The 27,343-nt window shown below is 38.7% G+C and overlaps 1 protein-coding gene across 1 annotated transcript; it reads left to right on the top strand.

Annotated features, from left to right (window-relative positions):
- Positions 1-629: 629 nt before the first annotated feature.
- On the top strand, positions 630-27,343 carry LOC109918136 (cell surface glycoprotein CD200 receptor 2-like). The gene is made up of 6 exons (XM_048603355.1): positions 630-753; positions 8,657-8,977; positions 11,010-11,297; positions 14,066-14,198; positions 19,805-19,832; positions 26,822-27,343. The coding sequence occupies exons 1-6, from the start codon at positions 630-632 to the stop codon at positions 26,900-26,902; spliced, it is 975 nt and encodes a 324-aa protein (XP_048459312.1). The 3' UTR covers positions 26,903-27,343.

Raw genomic sequence — 27,343 nt, 5'->3', positions numbered from 1 at the left:
ATTTCAAAGTTTTCATTATCAGGACCATCATATCAGGAGGTCACACCTGTTTTAGGTAGTGCTCCCCATTTAATGTTAGCAGAATGTGGACATTCGTCTGCGATATTCATAAAACGAAAGATGAAAGAATATGGCTCAGCACGAGGCTACACAATATATTTACATCAGCCAAATGGTCTGCTCCTGCTCCTATTTTCTATGTTTCTGTGATTACACAATTGATCAGAGTAACCATAATAAGCCTTACCTTTCTTTCCACATTTTATATTATATTTATATACACATAGTCTGTGATAGATCTCTATACATATAAAACCCAATGCTATTCACATCAGGATAAGCCTGCATTGTTCTTATGGTTTTGAAAGTTCTTAACTCTGACACATCTAACCACAAACATCGTGTTACGGGGTTAATAGTGTAGTTACGTATTGCTGTTCACTGGCAATTCTATCCAATCTAAAAGAAGTAGAGCAATTCACATATGTTGCATAGAACAGGAAATATATAGCAGATATAAATATCATGGCATTTGTCGGGTTTGAAAATCTCTTGACTGTGAAGAATTATTCTCATCTTCAGTACCTGTAGTCATTCACTATTCAGATACTGTTCGATGATGTGACCTGATGAATTTCTTAGAAATAGGACTCCATTCAAGAAAAGCAATATCAGTTGAAATGAAATCTGTACAGAAAAGACTACACATTGTTCTTCTGCTGCTGGCTGTTTTTATTGCTCTTGCACGACCAGGTTTGTTCTCTTTTGTTAAAAAGTTTCCTAAACTAATTGTGCCTTTTAATATTTTTGCGAATCCCAAATTACTACGTACCACAATTCGTAGTTGTGTCTTCAGCTGTTTATGTCCTAAGCTCTAGATTTCACATTGTAAATCTCTCCACATCTTCACTTCTCCACCCTTCTCATCTGCACTAAAACACTCCTTAATACATATATGTTTGTGCAAGCTTTTGAAGACCTATGCTAAAATCACTTTATGAGGCTTGTGTGTCAAATTCTGATAACACACTTATGAATCATATTGAAATGTTATACTGAGCAAAGGGTACAACATAAATGCAATTGATTTGTTGTATCAAGGATTGTCGTTGTCTCTCTTACTCCATTGCCTTGTGTGAAGCTTGCGAAATATTAAATGTGAATTTAATCATATATCATTTGTTTCAAATCAATTGCTGGTTTCATGTTAATATTTGGAAAATTCCAAATGCTTCATATCAAACAAATGCCCTACTGGATTCTATTGATATTTGCATTTCCAGTGAGGTAAATAGCACCTGCCAGATTTCAGCTCAGTTTCATATTTTCATAAGTTGTGGGTGGCATCTCTAATGGATCCTTAAAGGAAAGTGTTACTTAGTTATAGAAAATGTTATCAATTTGGGGAATCCAGCAAGTATTGTTGAAGAGAAAGATTACAACAACTTTAAATATTTGCATTTATATAATGTTTTTAATGAAATAAAACTTCCAAACTGCTTCACAGCTGTGATATTAAAGATGATGTGATACCATCCTATGTCAGTGGATTATCGGGGAAGATGACCGAAAGTATGGTCAACAAGAGAGGTTTTAGTGAGCACCAAAAAGGAGGAATGCGAAATTAAGAGGCTGTGAGATATAGAGAAGGAATTATAAAGCTAGACGAAAAGTAAAATAACTTTCAAAAACGTTGATAAACTGGAGCGTTAAAACTAACAACCAAGCACTGAATTTAGTGATTATTATGACAAAATCGTAACTTAGTAAACGATGTTTTCCAGTATAATTTCTTGCATGTGATAAAGTAAGATACAATCAAACTGATAAAACGATTTGTGTCAATATTTTGTTTCATTCTACTAATTATTATAATTATTGGCAGTAGGAAATAACTATGGTGAGCAAAATCTGTATTTTTGAGGAATGAAATTTTACTTGCATTGGAAAGATGACATATTTTACTTTGATGACAAAAATGGATTTAAATAAGGCATAATTTCAGGGTCTTTAATCATACATATTAAACACAACAAAACAGCAGAGAGGTTGTCAATATCATTGATATGAAAAGTATTGAGTTCATTCTGTGGATGAAACTCTAACACCCTTTATTAACTACTTTTAGATCTCACATTGAAGGGACTATTGTGCAAGGATTTCACACTTGTACATAGTTTAAACATTCAAAACAGATGGCAAAATCAGGCTTTTACAAAATAAGCTAACATGCCACCTCAGGTTCTCATGCTAACCAATTTTCTGATAAAAAAAAATCCTGCAGTTTATGGATAAACTCATTTATTGATAAATTCCTAAGGTAAATTTTGAGAGAATGTATGACATTAAATTAAACAGAAAGTGGGCCAAACAGAATTATTTAAATTAATATCCCATTTTGATTTTGTAAAAATTATTGTAATATTGAATTCAATTTACAAAGAACAAAGAAAATTACAGAACAGGAACAGGCCTTTTGCCCCCCACCAAGCCTGCACTGACATGCTGCCTATCATAACTAATACACCCTACCCTTCTGAGGACCGTATCCCTCTATTTCCATCCTATTCATGTATTTGTCAAGATGCCCTTTAAATGTCACTGTAGTATCTGCTTCCACTACCTCCCCCGGCAGTGAGTTCCAGGCACCCACCACCCTCTGTGTAAAAACTTGCCTTGTACATCACCTTTAAACTTTGCCCCTCACACCTTAAACCTATGCCCCCTAGTAACTGACTCTTCCACCCCGGGAAAAAGCTTCTGACTGTCCACTCTGTTCATAATCTTGTAGACCTCTATCAGGTTGCCCCTCAACGTCCGTCGTTCCAGTGAGAACAACCCAAGTTTCTCCAACCTCTCCTCATAGATAATGTCCTCCATACCAGGCAACATCGTGGTAAATCTTTTCTGTACCCTCTCCAAAGCCACCATATCCTTCTGGTAGTGTGGGAGCTTTGGAGACGGTACAGAAAAGATTGAATACTATATTCCAAATGCAGCCTAATTAAGCTTCTATAAAGCTGCAACATTACCTACGAATTTTTAAACTCAATGCCCCGGCCAATGAAGGCAAGCATGCCATTTGCCTTGTTGACTACCTTCTCCACCTGCGTTGCCACTTTCAGTGACCTGTGTACATTTACACCCAGATCCCTCTGCCTATCAGTACTCTTAAGGATTCTGCCATTTACTGTATACTTTCCATTCCTTCCGAAATGCAGTATCTCACATTTTTCCAGATTAAACTCCATCTGCCATCTCTCTGCCCAAGTCACCAAGTCCTGCTTTATCCTCTGATGGTCCTCATCACTCTCCGCAATTCCGCCAATCTTTGTGTCATCTGCAAATTTACTAAAGAAACCAGCTACATTTTCCTCCAAATCATTTATATATATTACAAATAGCAAATGTCCCAACACTGATCCCTGAGAAACCACATTAGTCACAGTACTCCATCCAGAAACGCACCCTTCCACTGCTACCCTCTGTCTTTTAAGACTGAGCCAGATTTTTTATCCATCTTGCAAGCTCACTTCTGACCCCATGTGACTTTACCTTCTATATCAGCCTGCTATGAGAGACCTTGTCAAAGGCCTTACTGAAGTCTATGTATATAACATCCACTGTCCTACCCTCATCAATAATCTTTGTCACTTCCTCAAAAGCCTCAATCAAGTTAGTGAGACATGACCTCCCCTTCACAAAACCATGTTGCCTCTCGCTAATACTTATTTCCAAGTGGGAGTAAACCCTGTCTCGAAGAATCCTCTCCAATAATTTCCCTACCACTGACGTAAGACTCACCATTCTGTAATTAGCTGGATTATCCCTGCCAACCTTCTTAAACAAAGGAACAACATTGGCTATTCTCCAAACCTCTGGTATCTCCCCTATAACCAGGGAGGATACAAAGATTTCTCTCAAGACCCCAACGATTTCCTCCCTTGCCTCTCTCAGTGTTCTGGGGTATATCCTATCAGGCCCTGGGGACTCGTCTGTCTTAATGTTTTTCAAGACCCCCAAAACCTCCTCCGTTTTGATCTCAACATGACCCAAACTATCTACACACCCTTCCCCAGACTCATCATCCTCCAAATCCTTCCCTATGGTTAATACTGACATAAAGTACTCATTTAATACCTCGCCCATTTCTTCTGGTTCCACACATAAATTCCCTTCCCTGTCCTTGAGTGGGCCAACCCTCTCCCTGGCTACCCTCTTTTATCTCCCACTGGCTGTTGGGAGGCCTGTAGTAAACCCCAAACATTGTGATTGCTCCTTTCCTGTTCCTGAGCTCTATCCATATTGCCTCGCTGTATGAGCCATCAGAGGTGTCCTCCTGCAGTACTGCTGTGATATGCTCCTTAACAAGTAGTGCAAGTCCCCCATTCCTTTTACATCCCCATCTATCCCACCTGAAACATCTTTATCCTGGAACGTTAAGCTGCCAATCCTGTTCCTCCCTTAACCAAGTCCCTGTAATAGCAACATCATCATAGTTCCAAGTACTAATCCAAGCTCTAAATTCATCTGCCTTACCTGTTTACACTTCTCCCATTGAAACAAATGCACTTCAATCCACCAGGCCCATTTTGATCAGCAACCACACCCTGCCTGCTCTTCCTCTGGGTCTTACTGGCCCTATTCTCTAGTTCCCTTTCAGTCAATTCACCTTTGCTTTAGTTCCCAACCCCCTGCCAAGGTAGTTTAAATCCTTCCGAGTAACACCAGCAAACCTACCAGCCAGAATATTTACATTATCTAATGAATAGTGGCTCACACTTTAAAAATGTTGATTCATATCAATTTAAGTGTTTGTTATAAGCCTTTGCATTCAATGCAAGTAAAACTTCACATTTGTTCACCATTAACTCTGAAAAAGAATTTGCCCTTATGTAGACAAGAATACAAACAGTGCTCTCATTCAGGTAAGTGGTGAGTATTCTATCACTTCCTGTTGTGTGCCTTTGAGATTATTGGACAGGCTTTGGGAATACTATAGTTGAGTTACTTAATGCAGAACTCCCAGCCTCAGAATTTACATGGGTGGTGCAGTTAAGTTTATGTTCAATTGTAACACTCCACACTGCCCTAGAGTTATGCTACTTGGGATTCAGTGATGGTACTGCTGTTGAATGTCAAGAAAAGATGGTTAGACTCTCTCTTTCTGGAGATGGTCATTGCATGCAATTTTTAGTGTGTGAATGTCACTTGCCATTTATCAGCCTAAGTCAGAACATTATATAGGTCTTGCTGCATGTGGGAATGTATATAAAGGACTGGAGGATGATATTGACCACTGAAATCAACAGTGAGTACCTCGACTTCTGTCCTGAAAATGGTTGGGAACTGGGCACCTGAAGAACTCCTGCAATAATGTCCCAGGGCTGAAATGATAGGGCTACAACAACCAGAGCTATGCTCCTTTATGACAGATAAGGTTGCAATCAGTGCAGAGTTTCCCTTGATTCCCATATCTTCCCATACCTCAATTTTGTTAGGGATCCTTGATGACACATTGGATCAATTGATTCCTTGATATCAACGGTAGTCATTTTAACTCTCTTGCCCATGATCAGTTCAGTCTAGAACTCATACTGAGCATCAGTAAAGAGGTTAATGCTATGCAAATGCCATTTGATAGCACAACTAATGACACAATCAACCACTTTACTGATGATCAAGAGAAGACTAATGTGGCAGCAATTAGCAGCATTGGCTACTGTACTGCTTTTTATTAATTGGATATATCTGTGCAACTTTCCACTTTGTCAGCTAAATACCAAAGTATGGCTGGACTGGAACAGCTTGATAAAGATCATAGCTTGTTCTAGAGCACCAGGCTTCAATTTTGCAGCTAGAATGTTATCACGCCTCTTACCCTTTGTTGCATTCTCTGTCTTTAGCCATTCTTGATATCATGTGCAGTGAATACAATTGAATTATAGAATCCCTACAGTGTGGGAAGAGACCATTCGGTCCTTCAAGTCTACACCAAACTTCCAAACACCATCCCACCAAAAACCAGGCACCCACCCACCCTATCCCAGTAACTGCACAATCCTCATGGCTAATCCACCTAGAATGCACATTCCTGGACACAACAAGACAATTTAGCATGGTCAATCACTTAACCTACACATCTTTGGACTGTGGAACATCCAGCGGAAACCCACTCAGACAACGGGAGAACATGCAAACTCCACACAGGCAGTCACCCAAGGCTGGAATTGAGCCTGACCCTTGGCGCTGTGAGGCAACCATGCTAACCACTGAGCCATCGTGCCACCCAAGAATAAAGCTGACCAATCAAATTCATTTCATCCTGGGGCTTTTCTGTTGATCGATTTAAAGTTGGAACATTGTGATAGCTAGGAGTTGAACATGGGTCAACTGCTTGGAAGGCAGCTATGCTCACCACTATACCACAATCACTCTTCTTTCTTTTTCTGAAATGGATAAAATACAATTAGCGGAAGACAGACATCTGTGATGTTTGGAATCTTAGAAGGAGGTTGAAATTCTGACTAAAAGTAGTTGCAATTGCTTCAGTACAGTTCTAAAAAAATCCAAGTCTATTTGTTCTGTGTATAAGATTTATATTCTAAAGAATTTTGTTCCTGAGGAAGTAACAGATTAGCCTGATGAATATTATAATAGTTTGATTATTAATTTCAGATTTTCCAGTAATTAGATAGACAATTGGCATTTACTGTTATCATGTATTGTGAATCAAATTAGTACCAAATATAAAATAATTTTAGAAATACCTTCAAAATTTTAATATTATCTACAGCTCAAGCTGGCAGAAAACACATTTCAGAGTTTAAATTCAGTAATTTTTATGCAGTGTCTCAGATCTTAAGGCAGCTAAGCTTACATAATTGTATTAAACAGCATTACAGACCTGTAGAATAAACCATAAAATTTAACAGTGACTGAGAAGTGGTTTATCATGTAAAAACAACTGTGTCCTACAAAGTTGCAAGGTTAACAGTTAATTGTTTATGTGGCTGAAGAATGAAATGAGCATTTTTTTAACTGAGAGATAAAGGAAGATTACATAAGATTACGGATTGCAAATTTTAAAAACAATGCTGGGTGATAATGGAGAAAGGGGATCAGCCACATCACAGGTCACGAAGTTGAAGTGAGATACTGGATAAACTTATTGTTTGAGAACTTGCAATAGAAACTGGGCTGGAAAGGAAGAAGCAAGACTGTCCACCAATATCAACTACAAGCCTACTGACTCCCACAGTTGAGGTGCATAGTTCTTTGAAAGTGGAGTTACAGGTAGACAGGGTGGTGAAAAAGGCATTTGGTATGCTTGCCTTCATTATTCAGAACACTGAGTGCAAGAGTTAGGACAACATTGGTGAGGCCTCTTTCAGAATACTGCTTACAATTTTGGCCATCCTTCTATAGGAAGGATGTTGTTAAACTTAAGATGGTACAGAAAGTATTCACAATGATTTTGCCGGGACTGGAGTGTTTGACTGGAGAGAGGCTGAATAGGCTGTGTTTTTTTCTCCCCTGGAGTTTCGGAAGCTGGGAAGTGACCTTATACAGGTTTATAAAATCATGAGGGGCATGGGTAAGATGAATAGCCATGGTCATTTCCCCAGAGCAAGGGTGTCCAAAACTAGAAGGCATAGGTTTAAGGTGAGAAGGGCAGATTTGAAAAAGACCTGAGGGGCAATGTTTTCACACAGAGAGTGGTGCGCGTATGGAATGAGGAAGTGGTGGAGGCTGGTACAATTGCAAAATAGGAGGGGGTACACGGATAGGAGGGGTTTAGAGGAATATGGTGGCAAATGGGACTAGGACAGATTGGGATGCCTGGTCAGTGCAGACGATTTGGACCGAAGTGCCTGTTTCCGTGCCGTATGACTGTATGACTCTATGACATGTTTCACGATGAGAACAAAGAAAGTCAAGAAGAACTAAGTTACATTGAGATGAGAATAAGAGAGAGAGAGCGATTTTACGACACTTAATAACTTAGTCAGACAATAGACAATTTTCAGTTTCTTGGAGTGCATTTGGAGAGTTATAATGATGAATAAAAGTGCACAAACACAGAAGAAGAAATATTTCAAAACAATCCAGAAAATTTGAGCAAACATCTGATCAAAGCTCAACACATACTGGTAACTGCAAAAGATTTTTTAAAATCCTTGCTTGTGATGAACTTCGGGATTTATGGTGCAATTATATCATTAAAACTTCATTTCCAATTTCAAAATAATTATGTTTTACCTTAGTTTTCAGCTGCATACACAATAAGGAGTACAAAATATCTACCAACTATGAATTTCATTTCCTGATTCCAGATTTCTGACTAATGGAACTTATTACTTTAAGTAAATGAGAGGCTTTATAATATGTTTGGACTATTCAAAAACAAATTCCTAATTGTGAAATTCCTATTGCAGAGCACTTGCTGCATTGAATAAAATAAAATGATGTCTGACTCAAATGCAGATTTGATCTGATTCACTGTCTATAAAATGTTAAATGCAGCAGAACAAAATCAATGAAAAGAATCACATATATATCGTCCCTCTGAACAAGGCTTCTTACAGTAGAATCTCAACTAATTTGGTGTTTTTTTTTACCATTCAGAAAGTTCATTTATCTATTCCTTTTTCAGGTTACCCTATTGCAGAAAAAGTAAGCACATTGTTAGGCAACAAGGTGCTCTTCAGTTGCCTGTTTAATGGAAATGTGACTAAGATGTCATGGATGTTTAATCCAATACTTCAAATTGCAGCTATCCGATGCGATTCGAACAAAATGGTTTTGATTTCCAACAATAGCAGAATAATAATTCAAAGTGCAACATGCAATACATCTAAAAATGAAATGAATCTCCAGATAGAGCCTGTGCAACTTGCTGATGATGGGAATTATACTTGTGAAATTCTAGATCAAAGAGGAGTTCATAGATTAACCTTCTCATTAGCAGTAACAGGTAAGAAACTTCTAATATTTAATATTGAAAAGTAACGTTTGTGGAAGGTAACTTTTTTTTTATTGGACTTAAACACACTGGTTTCCTTTGAAGGCAATTTTACTGCTCCGCTAAGACCCAGGACAGAGGGAAGTTGACACTGAGTCCTAAAAATTTTAAAAGTCCAGAGCACAACCCCAGGGTTGGGTAGCATAGCACTTCCCGGTTTTATGAAAAGTCCTCAGAGAATTTCAAGAATAAATATGAAGAGCTTTGGTAAAGTCTTAATAAAGTGTCCTAGGAAGTATCCTAATGTGTTTCAAATGTCCTTTCAAACATCCAGCACAAGTGAAGAGGGAAAATATCATTGTTTTAAGTTGTGTTCAAAATCCCCTGCAGTTACCAGTCCAGTCCTTATTAGCCGGCCACTGTTTTGTTTGATGAAGGCATTTGGTTATGCTAGTAACTAGAATACGGTGCACCTCCCTTAATAAGCTCGAAAGCTGTTGAAGTGATCAACACCCGGCTAATGATTCTTTAGATGGTTATAACTGCTGCAAGGCTTCATCTTCTTTCCCAAAGTTATTCCTTTTGCTAAACATGAGCTAAACTGGTAGTTCGGATTAAGACTACAACTTGATTGCCTCTGAGGGTCTTCATAAGCAAATGCTTCAGGGAAAAATCACTCCAGTATTTTCCAGTTTTACTTAGAGTACCCACCTAGAAGTCATGTACTTGAAGTCCCTGACTTTTAATCTCAATATATGCTGGAATGTCAGAATTTAAATTTTGCAAGTTGATATTTTGGACCAGAGTCATTGTTCGCTACAGAAAAAACCTGAATGAATTGCAGGTGCTGCAAATCTGAAACAAAAACTGAAATTGCTGGAAAAACACAGCAGGGCTGGCAGCAAAGTGGGGAGAAAACAGAGTTAATGTTTTGGGTCCAGTGATCATTCTTCAGAATGAAGCTGCCAGGCCTGCTAAGATTTGCAATTTCTGTTTTTGTTCCATAAAAATAATTATTGCTTTTATGTGGAAAAAGATACACCGGTCAAGTATGGATGATTTTCTGATATTAAAATAAAAGAAAGGACATTCTGAGGAAGGGTCAAGAGACCAGAAACGTTAACTCTGATTTTTTCTTCACAGATGCTGCTAGACCTGCTGAGCTTTTCCAGCGACTTCTGTTTTTGTTCCTGACATTTTAGCTGTACCTGACTTGAGACAATGTTCATTAAAACATCAAAACTACTACACAGGCTATGGCTCAGTCTATAAAATGGGAGAATTCGTCAAACAGAAAGTACTCCCTATCAATTTTCTTTCACCTTTAACTGATCATGTGCCACTCCTAATTTTCTGGCCACTTCAACATTTACTTGGAACTGTCCAAACACATTTCACTTTGATCATTTACACTATATGTTAGACTTAAATTGAAATCCTAAAATTATTCTACCCAAATCAATTACTCTAATTTATATTTCTTCTTTTACTAACTTTTGACAAAAATAGAAGTGAAAAATATGTATTGCCATTTTGCTAAAACAAAATTAATAGTAATCTGTCAATGTTTGGTAAAGTTCTCAAAAAATTTCATTCATCCAAAATTTGGTGGATCAACAGCATTAATTCTTGCTGAGGAAATTGAGAAAATCATTTGTAAAGTCAAATTGAAACTAAATCTATTTCATTAATTCTGTCATTACTTAGCTTAATATAGGACCATTACCAAATATGTTATACAGGAATAATTAGTACCAAGCAGTGTTGGAGAATTTTTAGCAAGATTTAGATAAAACCCTAAATTGATAAAAATTTCCAAAACCTAGCAGCTATCATTACTAGCTGATTTCCGTATGTTTGTTTGAGCTTATGGAACAATGTCTTATTATGGTGACACTGTTACAGTCTGTTTCAGTATTTAATGCATTTTTAAGAATTCACATAGAAACCAATTTATAATTCAAGTTGATGGTTCCATTTTTTAAAAGTCCAGAACATAAATACAATGCAAGTTTCAATTCAAGTATCATTCTGTCTTTTTCAGTTCCACCTGATATATCTTTCAGTATTGAAAACAAACTAGATGATACAATGGTGGCCATATGCACAGCATCAAATGGGAAACCAGCTGCAGAAATTACTTGGTATCCAAATAATTTAGGAAACTTCTCAATCGACATAACCCATCACAGTAACAGAACTACAACTGTACGAAGCAAGTATCACATTAGCGTCCACCAATTCAGTGAGGAGATAAGCTGCATTGTAAGCCACCCAGCATTTAATGGGACAAAAAACTATACCATTCCTCGAAACAGTCCAGCTCTACATGGTAAGCATATCTGAAATTATGTCGAGTGAAGGGTGCCTGATGTTTATAGAAAACCACAATTAAATAAAACTAAATATAAAATAGCATTTATCGGTCAAAAGTTAGAACATCTGAAGTAGAAGTAATAGTTTTATTCTGTAAACTAGATTTTGGGGGGATTTGCTGAACCATTTACAAGTAAAGGATTCATGGAAGTGAAATTGTTTATCCATGAATGATGCATTCTATTGCAATAAATTATTTGTGCTTCTTCATGTACTGCGATTTGTGCTATTCATGTGCACCAAAGTTGCACCATAATTGAGTGGCCATTTCGAAAGTACATGAAAGAAACCCTTAAGTGGTAAACTAGAAATTTGGAGTGATGTGGCCATGAAATATGCGTTATCGAAGCCAAACATATTGTGCAGATGGCACAAATGAAGATCAGCTGCTATCAATAGACACTTTAGAGGTTTATTTCAAAGTTTCACCTACCTATACACAGAAGTTGAAATGATAGCAATATAGGATGCTCAACCTGAAGCAAAGAGTCTTTTGTTAACCAGTTCCAAATCAATAAATACTCAGATTTCATAGACAAACTGTGTCAAGTTCCCCTCAGCTGTACATCCAACTTTCTGCACATCTACTAATGAGGCTGAATCTGTGAAATAGACCAGTCTTCCTTTTAACCATAAATCCAATCATTAGTATCTGTTCTGAACATGGATGCCAGGATTTGGTAAGGCAATGAGGAGTACATCCTTAGTTTTTGGTGATGAAAAAAAAATCAAGAGAATACAAAGGGCAAAGATCATTGACAAATTAGCAAAATCAAATTACGTCAAAATCAAAAGCAGAAGGCGAACAGGTGAGCAAAATTGAGGCTGTTGGATAATGACAGCAATAAGTCATCAGCTCTTGTGGTGCAATGGTAGTGTCTCTATCTCTGAGCCAGGAGGCCTATGTTCAATTTCCACTTGCTTCAGAGCTGTGCAATAACATCAATAAACACATTCTTGTTTTTAGAAAATACTTAAAAGCAACATTGATGCTAAAGTAATTAGTCAATGGAAAGTCCGAGTTGTGATAAACATCTGTTTTTCACACTTCAGAATGTATACAGTAGAATCTTTAAGAATCGCTGCTGATTTTTTGATAAGACCTTAGAACAGAAGCAGAATTAGGCCATCTGTCCCATCAAATCTGCTCCACCATTCAGTGAGATCATGGTTGATCTAATAATCCTCAACGTCACTTCCCTGTATTTTCCTCGTGACCTTTGACTCCCTCACTGATTAAAAATCTGTCTATCTCAGCCTTAGCTGGACTTAAATGCACAGCCCTCTGTGGTAAAGGATTCTACACAATCGCTGTCTTCCTCATCTTTCCACAACCCCCAGTCAGGACCCCTCAGAATCTTACATAATTCAGTTAAGGTAAAGTCTCATTCTTCCAAGGTCTAATCAGTAGAGAGTTATGGACCAGATCAAACTCCCTCAAATTTATTAAGAAGATAGCATTTTCTTACTTTAAAGGCAATTCCAAGCATTGTGTTCCGGCTGCCATTTGATTGATTGAACTACTAGTCTTGATGCAAAACGCACTTAATTCATACACCAAAGTTAAAATACAACAAAAGAAAGAAGAAATTGTAATAATTTAACTGTATAGGAAAACTTAACGAAATAATAGATTATTTAACTACCATACAGTAACTATTCCAATATAGTAACATCCCATAAACAAAGGCAAATTCAGTAAAGTAGTCTCAAATGAAATTCTCCAGCTTAGGAGGGAAAATAGCAAGAGGAAACTCTGAGAGATAGAGTAGCAGGGAGAGATGTACTGCAACTTCCAAACCTAATTTCAAGAATCTAGCAACAACAACTACTGAGAAACCAAAAATAAAAATCCAGGCTCTGGAGGAACTTTACCCCTACCCAATCAGGCTGCTTCTATTGTTCCAACGTTTGAAAAAAATACCAAAGCCACACAAGTTGTTTACCCTATTGCATTCAAATAGACAGTGTGGTACCTCTGTCTTAAAATCTCTGTTCAAAAAAACACCCAGGACCAAATACATCTCTTAAAGCCATGGTATTCATCACAACAGGCCCAACCTCTCTTCATAAGAAAATACCTTCACGTCCAGGATCAACCTAGTGAACCTTCTCTGGACTGCTTTGAGCGTCAGTATATCTTTCCTTTTATAATGAAACCAAAACCTTTCGCAATATTCAATGTGTTGTCTAATTAGTGTCTTGTATAGTTTTAGCAAGATCTCCCTCTTTTATATCACATTCTCTTGGTTAAAAAAAGGCCACCATTTCATTTATGTACCAAGATCCCAAATGTCTCTGCAGTTTTCTCTGGTCTTTCTCCATTTAAATAATATTCAGCACCCGTATTCTTCCTTGCAAAGTGTATGAACTTACATATTCCCTCATTATATTCCATCTGTAAAGTTTTTATCTACTCACTTAACTTGTTCATATCCCTCTGCTGACTTTTTGTGTAATCCTCACCATTTGCCTTCTGATCTATTTTTGCATCCTCTATAAACTTAGCAATAGTACATTTACTACTGTTATCTATATCATTGATATATATTGTTAAATATTGTGGTAGCAGTGCATTCCTGTGACACTCCACTAGTTTTAGGTTGCCATCCTTGAAATATCCCTCTTATACCAACACTCTGACTTCTACTAATTAGCCAATTCTCTATCCTTAGAAACAGTCCTAGATTGTAGTAGATTAATTAGTGCTTATGTTTTTTGCAGATTCACAATCAACTGCAAAGATATTATTCAATTTATACCTCATTGCTGGTGTCCTGGCTGCTTTTCTGTGTCTTCTTGCAGTAGTACATTTTACAGTCAGATACTTCAATCTCCACATAGAAACTGCATTCAGGTGAGCTTGTCAATTGTGTAAAGTATCTTTATGATCATGTCAAGAAGGAATGAAAATAATTATATTCAAACTTAAAATTCTATTTTTATTCTTCTAATTAGCACAAACATAATGAACATCATCCAATTACTAGTAATGCTTATCTTGTCACTTGTTCTACAGTTTTCCTGTAAATATGCCTCACCTATAACTTATTATCATATTTCATGGTCAATTGTTTGCTATACATAAAAAAATTATTTTAAAAGTTATCACAAAGTCAAATGGAAATAAAATTCAATGTTGCCCATTTTACGTTGTAATACAAACATTGATAGAACACAATCACTGCCACCATGTTGTGCTTTGCTAACCTCTGTGATACCTTCTACTGTGCCCATCCGATCCTTCCATGGATTCTTTATTCAAGGATGGTATTGTGTTAGCCTGATTGCCAGCTCTGGCATTTCATGGAATCTGCCATCTATGCCAGCCTGTGGTTCAGCTGAGGGTTGTTTGATGTAGTTAACTGCCTCCAATGCTCCTTTGTCTATGCTTTGTCCAATGATCAGTGGTAGAAGATACATCACCAAAGAATCTTGACAGAAGAGACACTGTCTTAGTTAACAAGGTGGTTTATTGTATGATAGCAATAAGCATTAATACATTCTCATCAGAGGAAGGGTCACTGCACCTGAAACATTAACTCTGATTTCTCTTCACAGACGCTGCCAGATCTGCTGAGCTTTTCCAGCAATTTCTGTTTTTGTTTCTGATTTTCAGCATCTGCAGTTCTTTTGGCTTTTATGCTATATATAATATGTCTGCTCCCTCCAAATGTTTGTGTAAAACTCATTGCCATCACCCACAAACTGTGCATGGTATCAACAGAGCAGGTAGATCTTAATTTGACATGAACATTAATCCCTTCAGAACTATTACCTTACCTTAAACAACTACTCCCTCAAACTTTTCCCTATAACTTCCAACCTCTTATATATTCAAATGTATAGTTTTTTTTAGATTTATCACTACTCCATCTGCAACGGCATCACACCCCACACTCACCCCAAGTTTCCATCTTTACTAATGCAGGAAATCTTGATGTTTCATAATATTTCCAGAATGTATTCTCTTCAAATATTGAAGGATGGTATGTCTTCTGCCTGAAGACTGTTGACCTTTATTCTGATCCCTGAGTCATTTCTCCACTGTAGAAACTTCTTCCATTAGATACTCTCTGTGGAGGATGTTGTTCCTTATGTATTATTGGTGGCCCATTACTTTATCTGGAGGATCAGTGCCTTACTGCTAGGCAAGTTTGCTTGGGGGATGAAGGCCATCTTTCTTGCCAATGGATTTAAAGGATCTTGGGGGTACTTCTCCAGTGCTTTGAAATGCCAGCTGTCCATTTTCCACATCTCCAGAGGATATAGGATCACAGAGAATACTGCTAGTGAGTAAATTCCCAAAGTTGGGATCCTGAGCCTCATGTACTCTTTTCTTCAGCGCATTGGAAGCAATGATGAATTTCTTTACCCATGTCTGCCTTTGTCAAGGGGAGGCTTCCAAGGTATGGAAGATGGTCCTCATTTTCCAGGATCTTGACAAATAGTACCTTCTAAGTATTCCCTGAATGGTAGCATATCTGCTATTGTATTCCAAAAAATGTCCGCAACTGGGGAGAAACTTCTTTAATGACACTGAGTTGCATGCTTGACCTGCTGTAATTTTTAGTACTGCTTGTGAACCATATCTCTGGGCACTTGAACTTGTATTCTTTGCACCCAGATGTGCGAGTGCTACTAAGTGCTACTACTGATGCCCTGAGATGGACCTGTAGTAGCTTACATCTCATGTGCTTCTGCAGAAGTGATATATCTGGACATTTTTCACCCCAGAGTCTCTGTGATTAGCTATTCGAGGGTTTGTGTGTGCAGCAATTCTGTCTGCCAAAGCTACTTCAAGCATTTCAATCTCTGTGCCAATTTCCATCTGCAAAATGGATGCATTTACAATGTTAAAAGCTGGCCCTGAGTATTCATGAGCAACTCAAAGCACCATCTTTGGTGAGATCAGTATTCATCAGTTGGATGAGCACTTCCACACTTTTGACAGCAAATGTGTTAAAGAAGAAAATCCAGGCTTCTGTGGTATGAAAATGGAACAATTTAACAGTATTTGAAGAATACGATGATAGTGACAAGAATGTTTGCATGCGATCTAATGCTATGAGGTAAGATAATTGATTAAAAGGAAGCCACTACATTTCTTAACCCATGCAAGCCATACTTTTGTGGAGTAACTTATTGGTAATTTGCAATTTTCTTGTAAAAGTGAGATCACATCAAAGAACAGAATGATTCAATTGTAGTACTAGACTGAAATAGACCAAAGCTACTGAAAGCTGTGTAATAACAGAAGCACTGAAAAGCAGAAGAATCTGTAGGCATTAAGGGAACAAAGTACTGAAGAAAGAAACCAAACCAGAAATGCTAAGAATGAAAATTGATTTTATATGAAAGTCAATTAAACCAGTGAAAATGCTTTTTTTAAGTCAATATATTCTACTTGATATCTACTTCCTTATCATTGTAATTGCTGAACCACCCATTTGTATTCTTACCTAAATAAGCATGCATATTACATTATCTTATTAAATTAAACTTTCACAATTTGTAAATGTTATCCCAACGCATTAACCCATAATGGAAAAATAAAACACAATTGCCTTGGTGCTGCTGTTCCTGCTGCAGCAGCCATAACTTTTGTCAAAATGAAACTGAAACCCGAGAGCTTGTAAGGGTGGTTTCTCCTGTAATTACGGCAAGTGACAGCAACAAAACAGGAACAGCACTAAAGTAATTTAAAGGAAATTATAGGCCTAAATGACCATTTCTATAATGGGAAAAAAAATACTCTATCTGTTACAACATATATCTAGGCTTTATTGTGATTTGTGGTGCCCACATTTATCTTCTTCATTTTGGTTATTTGCAGATTTTGGATAGTGGTTGTTTCTTCTCTCAGTGAACCAGGCATGTGGCTCTGCCCTGCCTGCTATTAGATCCCTTCTTCCCCACATAAGTAATTTGTGGCTGCACAACTTTGGATCTTATGCCATGGCAATATCAGGTCTACCCACCCTGTTACTTGCCTGACCACCAGTGAATTGATCTATTTATTCCCCCTTTAAGCTACTAGCAATGAACTTAACACTTTGGGCCTTGTGTCACCCCCTGACCCATGTGTGAACTGTGATCTCTGACTGTGTGAACCCTGGAACTCAAAGAAACTAATGGTCTATGATAGCTTCCCTGAGTTGAATCTTATGTTTATTTGTCCATATTGATGATTTTCATGCAGGGTTTCTTGTCACGAGGCCTAATGACATCTCCCAACATATCTTACCCAATCTGCCTCATGAGCTAACTATTCCACAATGACGGCACCCCTTTCACCCAATTCAGGTCCTATTCTATCATGCAACAATCCTGAGGGCACTTGGCACTTACTGGATATCCATCAAAAGACATCCCCGACAGCCTTGGTGTATGTGTCATCTTTGAAAGGGCAGTGTGCACCTGGACAAGTATTGGCAATCCAGCCTTTCCTCTCACTGGCAATGTAATGGGACAGCAGCTACAAAGCCACCCTGCTCACAGGACATAGCTGGCATGGCTGACACTGCTTCACACATACAATCCCATTGTCTCAACCTAGTCTCGGTTTAACCACCAGGCAATGCATTCTATCTGTCCTTACCTACATCCCATCTAAGCATCCACTATAAGTCACCACTACTCTCTTCCTGATGCCCACTGGAGATCCACATCTTGTCATTGTTCAACAGAGGAACATCATATATTGGCAAGCAGTCTGACATTCCAATGATGAGCTTTTATTTACAGCCAGCAAAAGCGAACACAAACAAAATGAGTTAAGGTGCATTTCACTTCCACAATGTCAATCAAATGCTGGCACCATGATCAATGACTACGTTACATGATGGTCTGCCGCATGCAACACTCATACATTGGATATCCATCAGGTCCTGTCTGCCTTGTAATGTGTGGCCCAGTTGAAATCTGTTGTGCACAAGGAGTGCTATCTCTTCCTCAATGTCCTCATTTTCCTCCCCCTCTTTCTCCTCCTCCTTAGAAGACTGCTACCATTGCCCCATTTCCTCTGCATTCAACACATTGCCTTGTTGCCTGCTCCATTTGTGGAGCTCTTGCCCCTATTGTCCTCCCAAGGGACCAGCCTTGTAAGGCTCTGGGACACTCAAATGCACCGTTACACGAGAGTGAAATTCCAGGATGTAGAAGTCATGGCAACTTCCAGGGTAGCGGACACAGAGCTCCCGGAAGTGGAAATGGTGATTACAGATCAGTTGGAGAGTACGGGAATATATCCCCTTCCTGTTGATGAATACCACAGCTTTGTGACATAGCCCTCTCAGCAGTAGGTGTTTGCAGTCAATGGCATCCTTAATCTTGGGCAGAAAGCCATACTCCAGAATCCAACATCTCAGGTTTCAGCACTAACCTTATCATGGAGGAATGAAATGAACCTTTGTGACCTTGCACAGATGCATGGTCACTGCCCATGATGCATTTGTGGGTGCACAACTGAGTGATCTCACACAGGACACCCATTAATTCCTGGAAGAAGCCAATTGTATCAAGGTTCAAAGCAACCATTACTTTCACATCCACTGGGAGAGGATGGTCTCCCACTCCTACAGCCCACAGCCTCACTCCAGCAACCAGACACTGTTCCATCAGTGTCCCAGGACATATTGAGTCTGCATCAACACCATGCCTCATTCACACTTGGAAATGGAATCAGGGTCAAAATTGTCAGGTCCTCTTGTGGCTCTAATAAATCCTGAGGAGCACTGCAACTGTGATCTCTGCCTGAGCTGGGTCCTCCTGCATTTGTCTTGGCCTTCTTTGGAAGGCAGCCACAAAGACCAACATCCCACCAGTGCAGGGCACATTAGTTTTGTTGACAATGACCATTCTTGAGAATGTAAAGCGAAAAACAGACTCTTATCTCTGGAAACAGTCAGTGGTGGGGCATCCAGCAACTGAAGGTTCCAAACAGTGAGACATTCAGACCCTGTTAGTGGGGGCCATGTCTCCATCATTCATTCACCTCCTTGGTGAGGGTGCTGTGCTGGCTGAGCAACCAACACATTGCATCAAAACACAATCCCTGCTTCAACCCCTTCTCATCCAGACCCACTTCAACCATGAAAATTATCATTGCATTCAGTAAACTCCATTGTAACACTCCATTGTATATGAAAAATGATAAAGTGAAGGTCTCCACCTCCCAGAGTATTCCTGGAAGTTTCACAAATGATAGCACAGAATGAGAATCCTTTCCAATCAGATGGCTTTGATGGGCCATCTAAATGTGTGGTCTCAATGGATTAGGTGTTTTAAGTCTCCTTTTAGCAGAAATATTGTCATTCAAGTCTGTTTATTTTACTTCATTTATCTTTATCATCATCAAATATACTATAATGACCGTAATCACCATAAACAGTAAACAATGTAAAATGTATAAAATCTAAAATGTGTAGTTTCCAACATGATTCACAATTTCTCTTTCTACAGAAATTGCTGCGCCTCCAGGTCCAGTCAGGTAAGAGTCATTTCTTAACTGTTTGCAGTCTAAAAATACTTAGCAATCATGATCATTTTCTTCCACTTTATTCTCATATTCACATCTCTTGGTAGCATTTTGTCAATGGTTTCATAAGACTTCTGCCAGAACTTTGGCAAAGCCAAAAAGGCTCCGTCCCTTTAGTCAAGGTCATGCCAGAGCTCAGGTTGCATCAGACCTTCAAACCCAGCACCCATCATTTTTATTGAGGAGAATGAGAATGGAAGAAAGTTATACTTTGCATCTCTATGGTTAGCAGCGCCTCTGCACAATGTCTTCAAACAGATCCAGTTTTCATTGCTGGGATTTCAAAAACCTGCCATGGGTATTTAGAACATTTGAGGAAAATCATTTAAAGTAAGGTACACTTTTGGAAAGAAAATGTAAGGTGCCCCTTCAGGAGAGGTCAGGGACCCCATGGGGATCATTAGAAGGAGAAAGGAATGTGTGCAAAAAATTAATATTCTCTATGGAACTGTCAAGCTGTCAAGGCATATAAATCTCAATGCCCTTTAACTTTTTTGCAGAAAAGATCTAGACTGCAATTGAAAATAATCAACACTTGCTGTTTCACAAACAAAAATAGAAATTGCTGGAAAAGCTCAGTGGGTCTGGCAGCATGTATGTAAAGGAATCAGAGTTAACATTTCAGATTGAGTGACCCTTCCTCAGAACTGATGGTAGCTCAGAAAATGAAGATAGGATGGGGAGAGGGGTAAGGAGTAAATGATAGGTAGGGATAGAACCCAAAGAGAGAAAAGAACAGTTGGACAAAGGAATGGATAATGATCTGGCTAGGAGGGTGAATAGCTGTTAATGGGGATTGTTAATGGCTAAAAATGGGTTGTGTGTAATAGCAGACTATGTGATAACAAGGGCTGGTGGTGGATGGGGACGGTTCAGACCTTTGTTCTAGGAAGAAGCAGAGAGTCCTGAAACCATCCTGATGGGGGATGCTTGTGTAAAGGGATGCTGTTTCACAGTTTTCTGGCCTGAGCCTGGGAGTTATCATAATAGTATAAACGTGATTTGACTACTCCAGTTTATTGTATCACCATCAAGGTGGCAATATGGGGTGGTGCTGTCAGATCACAGTTTCATGAACAATGAGCTGGGTTTGATACGACGTCATGAATACAAACATTTGTTTTCATAACAGATTATGTAACTTTAGGAATTGAAATGTTATAAATGGGAATTCTTCTAAAAATATACAGTGAGATCTACAATAGTCACTTATAGCTTTATTTTACTAAATCTCCTCAGGTCTGCCCATGGTGGACTCTGGGTGAATATCCATGATCGGTCCAAGGGCAAAATGCAGGGAGCATGGTTTGGCATGAATTAGCACATGGTATGGTGACTACAAACGGTCATGGGGATTGAGTAGAGGACCATATGTTGGCATTGAGAGTATGAGGAGCAATTGGAGTTGGCAGGGTGTCTTGAGATGGATACAGCATGAGATTGCTTTTTGTTTAATTGTTGGCATTGTAACTGGCACATTGTTCCACAGGACCCAGACAAGCCTTTTAAATAACATGCCTTCGCAGCCACAACAGACCCAATATCATTACAACCTGGAAACAAATAAGAACCCTACTTTCAATTTTGCTCATCACAACATTACACTTCAAATCCATGGTTTAGAGCTGGTTTACAGGATGAAAAGTAAACTATTCTGTCTATATTTCCTCCATTCCAGAACCAAAATCGTTCTGACCTTTGTCATTGAGCTGTAGCATGCAGCTGACACTGGCGTGTGTGCGCACTCAGAGAGTAAGCTCTGAACAGTCAATGATGCATTCATATAGATGTTTGATATAAGGGGCCATGGGCTAAACATCCAGAAAAGCAATTTGCTCTACCAGTTTGCTCACCCCACACAACACTGATCTTAGCTATGAAGATGTGTGATGAGCTGCTGGAGAAAGTGGATTATTTCTCATACATTGAGAGGTTCCTCTTGGTGAGGGCAGATATCTATTGATGATGAAATTCAACATTACCTTCCACACACCAGTTCAGCCTTCGGTCAGAGAGTTTGTTGCCAAAAACCTCAAAGCCAGCCTCAAAGCTCATGGTCTGCAGGGCCACACTATATGTGCCAGATTCTTGGAGAAATATCACCAGTGATGCCTCCACAAAATCCTACAGGAGAGGTACTCTAATATCAATGTCCACTCTCAGAGCAATATCCCAGCAACAAGGAACTAGTTATCTGTAATCAGCTCTGTTGGGCAGCCACATCATCCACAAGCCCGACACAAGACTCCCAAAACAAGCTCTCTGTCACTGCAAGTGGATACCAGTAGGGCTGAGGAAGTGTCCTCAAAGTCTCCCTGAAAAAATCCAAACCAACTCATGAGAATTTCTTGCCCAAGACTACCTAAACTGGAGAAGAAACATCCACAAAGGTGGAAACCTTTTTGAGTATCTCTGACAGACTCAGATGGAGGTCAAGTGCAAAGAGAGGATGGAGGGTATGAAAATCCGAACATCCCACCCACCCACTCCAGAAAACAACCTTCCCATCTGTAGAAGGGCTTGTGAATCCATCACTAATTATTCAGTTACCTCAGGAACCATAACACTAGAGTGGAAGAAAATCATCCTCCATTCTGAGGGGTTGTTTAAGAAGGAGGGGAAGACAGTATTCTCTGATTCTGACCTCCTCATGTAGCCACAGTATTTATATGGTCAATCTAGTTAATGTCCTGGTCATTGGTAACCCCAGGATGCTGAAGGTGGGGATTTAGCAGTGATAATGCCATTGAATATCAAGGTCAGGTAGTTAGGTTCTCTCATGCTCAAAGTTTTCTGCAATGAATGATGGCCCAGCTTGCAATGCCCATATCACATGAAAGAACTAACACAAAACTTATTGCCTCACATTTGTGTGGCACAAATATTTCTTGTCATTTACAAGTCCAAGTCTGAATTTTGTCCAGGCCTTATAAATAGACACAGATATCTTTGTTATCTGAGGAGTTATGAATTGTACTGAATCCTGTGCAGCAAGCAGTGAACATCCCAATTCATGTGCAAAAAATGAAACAGGAGCAGAAATAGACCAGTTGTTTCCTTGAGCCTTTACTGTTATTCAGCAAGATCATTGCTATCTATGTTTTGAATTCTGCACGCCCACCTAACCCCAATAACCAATTCCCTTACGTGACAAAAAGCTAGCACGAATTAAATGACCCTGCTTCCATTGCTTTCTGAGGTAGAAAGTTCCAGAGTCGAACAACACAACTGAGAGAAAAAAGACTATCTTCATGTCGGTCCTAAAAAATCAACTCATAATTTTAAAACAGAGTGCCTTAGTTCTGAACTCAGCCAGATTTTTTCCATATCTGTCTTTACACAACCATTCAGGATCTTTCCCTTACACACTTAACTATTTCAGACAGCTCACACCTCACTCTTCTAAACTTTAATGGAATCAATTCCAGCCTGACCAATGTATCCTCATAAAACAACCCACTCATCCCAGATTTCAACACAGTAAACTGTCTCTGAAATGCCTGAAATGCATTCACATCCTTCCTTTAAAAATCTGTACACAGGATACAAGATGTGGCTTCACCAATACCCTTTGCAAGCAAAGTGTAACATACTTACTTTTGTGTTCAATACCTCTCATAGTGAAGGATTGCATCCCATAGGCCTTCTTGATTATGTGCTCTGCCTGAAAATTAACTTTTTGTGACCAATGAACTAGAACAGCTAAATCCTTCTGTACCTCTGAATTCTGCTATTGTTCTGTGTTTATGTAATACTCTGTTTTTCTTATTTTCTGCCAAAATGAACTTCATACTTTCCCACATTATACACCATCTGACAGTCTTTTGCCCACTCACTCAACTGATCAAATTGTTCTGCAAATTCCTCATGTCTTCCTGACAACATATTTTTACATAGCTTTATGCCATTTGCAAATTTACCCAAAACATTTTTGCTCCTCTCATCTAAATCATTAAAAAGTTGTAAAAAATTAAGGCCCCAGCACAGTCCCCATTGGATTCCACCCATCACATCTGGCCAACCAGACAAGGACCTACCTATACGTAATTTCTCTGTTTCTTGCTTGTCAGCCAATATTCTATCCATGCTAATATGTTACCTGCACAACCACAGATTCCATCATGACCTTTGATGTGGCACTTTATCAAGCACCTCTGGAAATCCAAGTACAGTATGTCTACGGGCTCCCCTTTATCTGTAAATAATGTTACTTGCTCAAAAAGTCTAATAATTTGGTTAAACATGATTTCCCTTTCACAAAACCATATTGACTCTTCTTGATTACCCTGAGTATTTCTAAGTGCACAGCTAAAATCTCTTTAACGATCAATTCTAACACCAACTCTACAGGAGATATCAAGCTAACTGCCTATTGTTTCCGGTTTTCTGCTGTATTCTGGTGGAATCTACCGAATTTAGAAAATTAACAGTAACGCATCTAATACCTCATTAATAACTTGTTTTAAGACTCTCGGATAAAATCCATTTGGACCCAAAGACATCTCAGCTCACAACCTCATCAGTTCGCTCAGTATCACTTCCCTGATGATAGCATTTAACTAAGTTTCTTTCTCCACTTCACTTTCTGGTTTACAGCTACTGCTGACATGTTTTTTGTACAGTCTGCATTGAGGATAGAACTTAAATATTTGCTCATTTCATTATCAATTCCTTAGTATCTGCCATTAACTCCCCGTTTTCACTCTAATGTTACTTACTTCTTTTCTAAGTGCCTATGGAAAATGTTGCTATCCATTTTTACATGTTTAGTTATTCTTATCTTACACTCTAACTCTTTCATTCGGATTATTCTATTAGTCATCATCTGCCAATCTTTATATGCTGACCAAACATTTGACCTGTCACATTTGACCCGTCAATCAATTTTGAGCAGTTATATGCTTTTTCCTTTAGTTTAATGTTTTCCATGACTTCTTTAGTTAACCATGGGATGGTGAGTCCTCCCCTTAGAAATTTTCTTTTGATAGTGAGATGGCTGACGATGAAGCAGCTGAAGATTTTTGGGCCCCACATAAATATCCCAAGGAATTCCCTCTGTGATGTCCTGGGGCCAAGATGTTTGGCCTCCAATAACTGTAGCCACCTTCCTTTGTGCTATTTATGGTCTCAAACAGTGGGTCAAATGCTCCTCATCTCAGGACTTCAACTCTTAGATTTATGTTTGGTTCAAGTCTGCAATGAGTTCTGAAGCTAACTGGTCATGATAGAATCCAAACTGAGCAGCAGTGGGCATATTATTATTGATTATGTTCATTGATGGCACTGTCAACTGCAACTTCCATCAGTTTTTTGTTGGTTATTGGTAGATGGAACTGTCATTTGTCAGATTAGATTCATCTTGCCTTTTGAGGGCAGGATATACATGGACAATATTTCAAATTGCTCTATTTGCGTGCTGCTTCCATGGTTTAGTATGTATGTAATCTTGGTAGGGTCATTAGGTTGACACCACATTTTTCTGTTTGACTTGTGCTTGGTTCTCCAGCTTCATTTCTTGTTCATGCATTTCAGAAGCTAGTCAAACATCAGTCATATTGGTGGGTGTCTGGAGTCCTATAATAGGCAAGCCTATGTAAGAAGTGTAAGCTTCCTTCCCTGAATTTCTTGGGATTTTATAACAATTCAGTTGTTTCATGGTTCACCATAACTGGTGCCAGGGTACAGATGCTTGAGTAAGTACATTGGAATCAGAGGAAACTCTTCAGAAATAACAGAGTCTATGAGAAGCGTATCAGGTACATCAATAGGAAAATGGAATTAATTGTAGTAAAGGAAGGAAGGTTATCACGTGTAAACAGTACTACAAGAATTAAAGGTGAATTTGAAAGAGACACAGGAGCCATAGAGCAGACTAGTTGCTAGAAATCTTCAATTGAGGCATAGCCATAAGCAAGAAGGTGATATAATGTTTGACAACATGGTCAAACATTTAACATAAGTTAGAGAGGGTTAAACTATACATATTCTGGCTAACAATGCCTTGTGTACTGTGTCCAATTCTGATTCTTGAAGCACAAAGGAAAACTTTCAAACAGAGACGAAGCCAGATAGTGACTCCTTAAATACTGGTGTATGAGTTATGAAAGAAACTTAGGTCCTAAAGCCGGGAAAGAAGCTTAAAGGTGATTTTATAGCGATTTTTCTGGGAAGGTTGAAACAATTCTAAACCAATAGTTTGCTGCCATTTGTTGCTGTCTAAAATAGAGTTCATTCAAATGTTCCATTATTAAAGAAAACACTTTATATCTACAGGCGCTTTATGAGTAGTTAGACTTTTGAATGGATTACCTGATAGAGGGACCAATATAGATTTTATTGTAGACTTCAAAAGGGAATTGGAGGAACACATGAAGAAAAATATTCCAGAACCAAAACAGACTCAATGGACTGAGTGGTTTCCTTCAGTTCTTTATGGTACTTCCTTATTACACTTTGTGCTAAATGGAAGTGGCCTCCCAGTGCCAACCGTCAGGGAGAAGGTGTTAATACAGCAAGAGGGGACTGCAACCAGAGCTGGCACCCTCACAAACCCCAGTCATTTCTCTTCTTCAGTGCTCTACATTTTGATTTTAAAAATTTGTTTTGTCCTTTGTGCTCTAGGCCCCTGATCTCCTGAGAGTGGTCGTCACTGCTGAGACTGTTAAGTTGCCACTCCTCTGATTGACCAGCACATCTTGGGATTGTTCCATCTCCCTTACTTGGGTGACAGCTCTGATGGCAGCTATTCAATTGGCTGCTGCCTGTAAGATTTAGGAGGAGGTCCCATTAGCTGCCTGCACACACCTGTAACACATGTTTGCTTCCAACATAAGGGCCTTCACCAAACAATAAAATCCTGGCCTATGACTGTATGGCTTCCACTATAGGGTCATTATTTTTAAACATCCAGTATAAACATGTTGTTGTCTGTTTGTTTTCAGGACATATCTCAATCAAATGGACCTTTTATACAGATGGAGAATTTCATTTATGATTCATTTCAACCACAAAAACTGAGGTAACCACGGCAACATCCTTCTGAAACACATTACAATTTTTGTGGAAATTCATGAGATTAACATCAATGTATTTTTTATATTGTTATGGCTACCCTTGCTTTGGAGCTCTTAGAGATGGCGGTGTTCAGAAAGTTTCAAAATTAATCAAAATTATGCAAAAATGGCAACAATTCCAAACTGTTCTGTTGCAGTATGTGCTGGTATATGTCATAGTAGCTTGAAGTCAACTAGCTACCACCATCAAAAAATAAAAGGCGATCTCTGCTAAAAGTCATCATCACAATCACCATCACCATCCATTATAAGCCGTAATCAGTAGCAACCATGTAGTTAGCCATCACCTGAATGCCAGCAAAAAAATATCAAAATGCCCATGAGTAGACTGGCCACCAGCAGCAGGAAGCCAGCAAATACAAGACAACTAATCACAGCAACCAGAAACCT

Source organism: Rhincodon typus, chromosome 11 (assembly GCF_021869965.1).
Source record: "Rhincodon typus isolate 14 chromosome 11, sRhiTyp1.1, whole genome shotgun sequence".
Taxonomy (NCBI): Eukaryota; Metazoa; Chordata; class Chondrichthyes; order Orectolobiformes; family Rhincodontidae; genus Rhincodon; species Rhincodon typus.
The sequence above is the reverse complement of the archived record's forward strand: the minus strand, read 5'-3'. Positions and strand labels throughout refer to the sequence as shown.

Bases quoted from the DNA above. Each gene is read 5' to 3' on its own strand.
- LOC109918136 (XM_048603355.1), top strand. From the start codon at position 630: ATGAATTTCTTAGAAATAGGACTCCATTCAAGAAAAGCAATATCAGTT. The intron at 11,298-14,065 runs GTAAGCATATCT...TGTTTTTTGCAG, and splicing joins AAACAGTCCAGCTCTACATG to ATTCACAATCAACTGCAAAG. The intron at 19,833-26,821 runs GTAAGAGTCATT...GTTTGTTTTCAG, and splicing joins GCGCCTCCAGGTCCAGTCAG to GACATATCTCAATCAAATGG.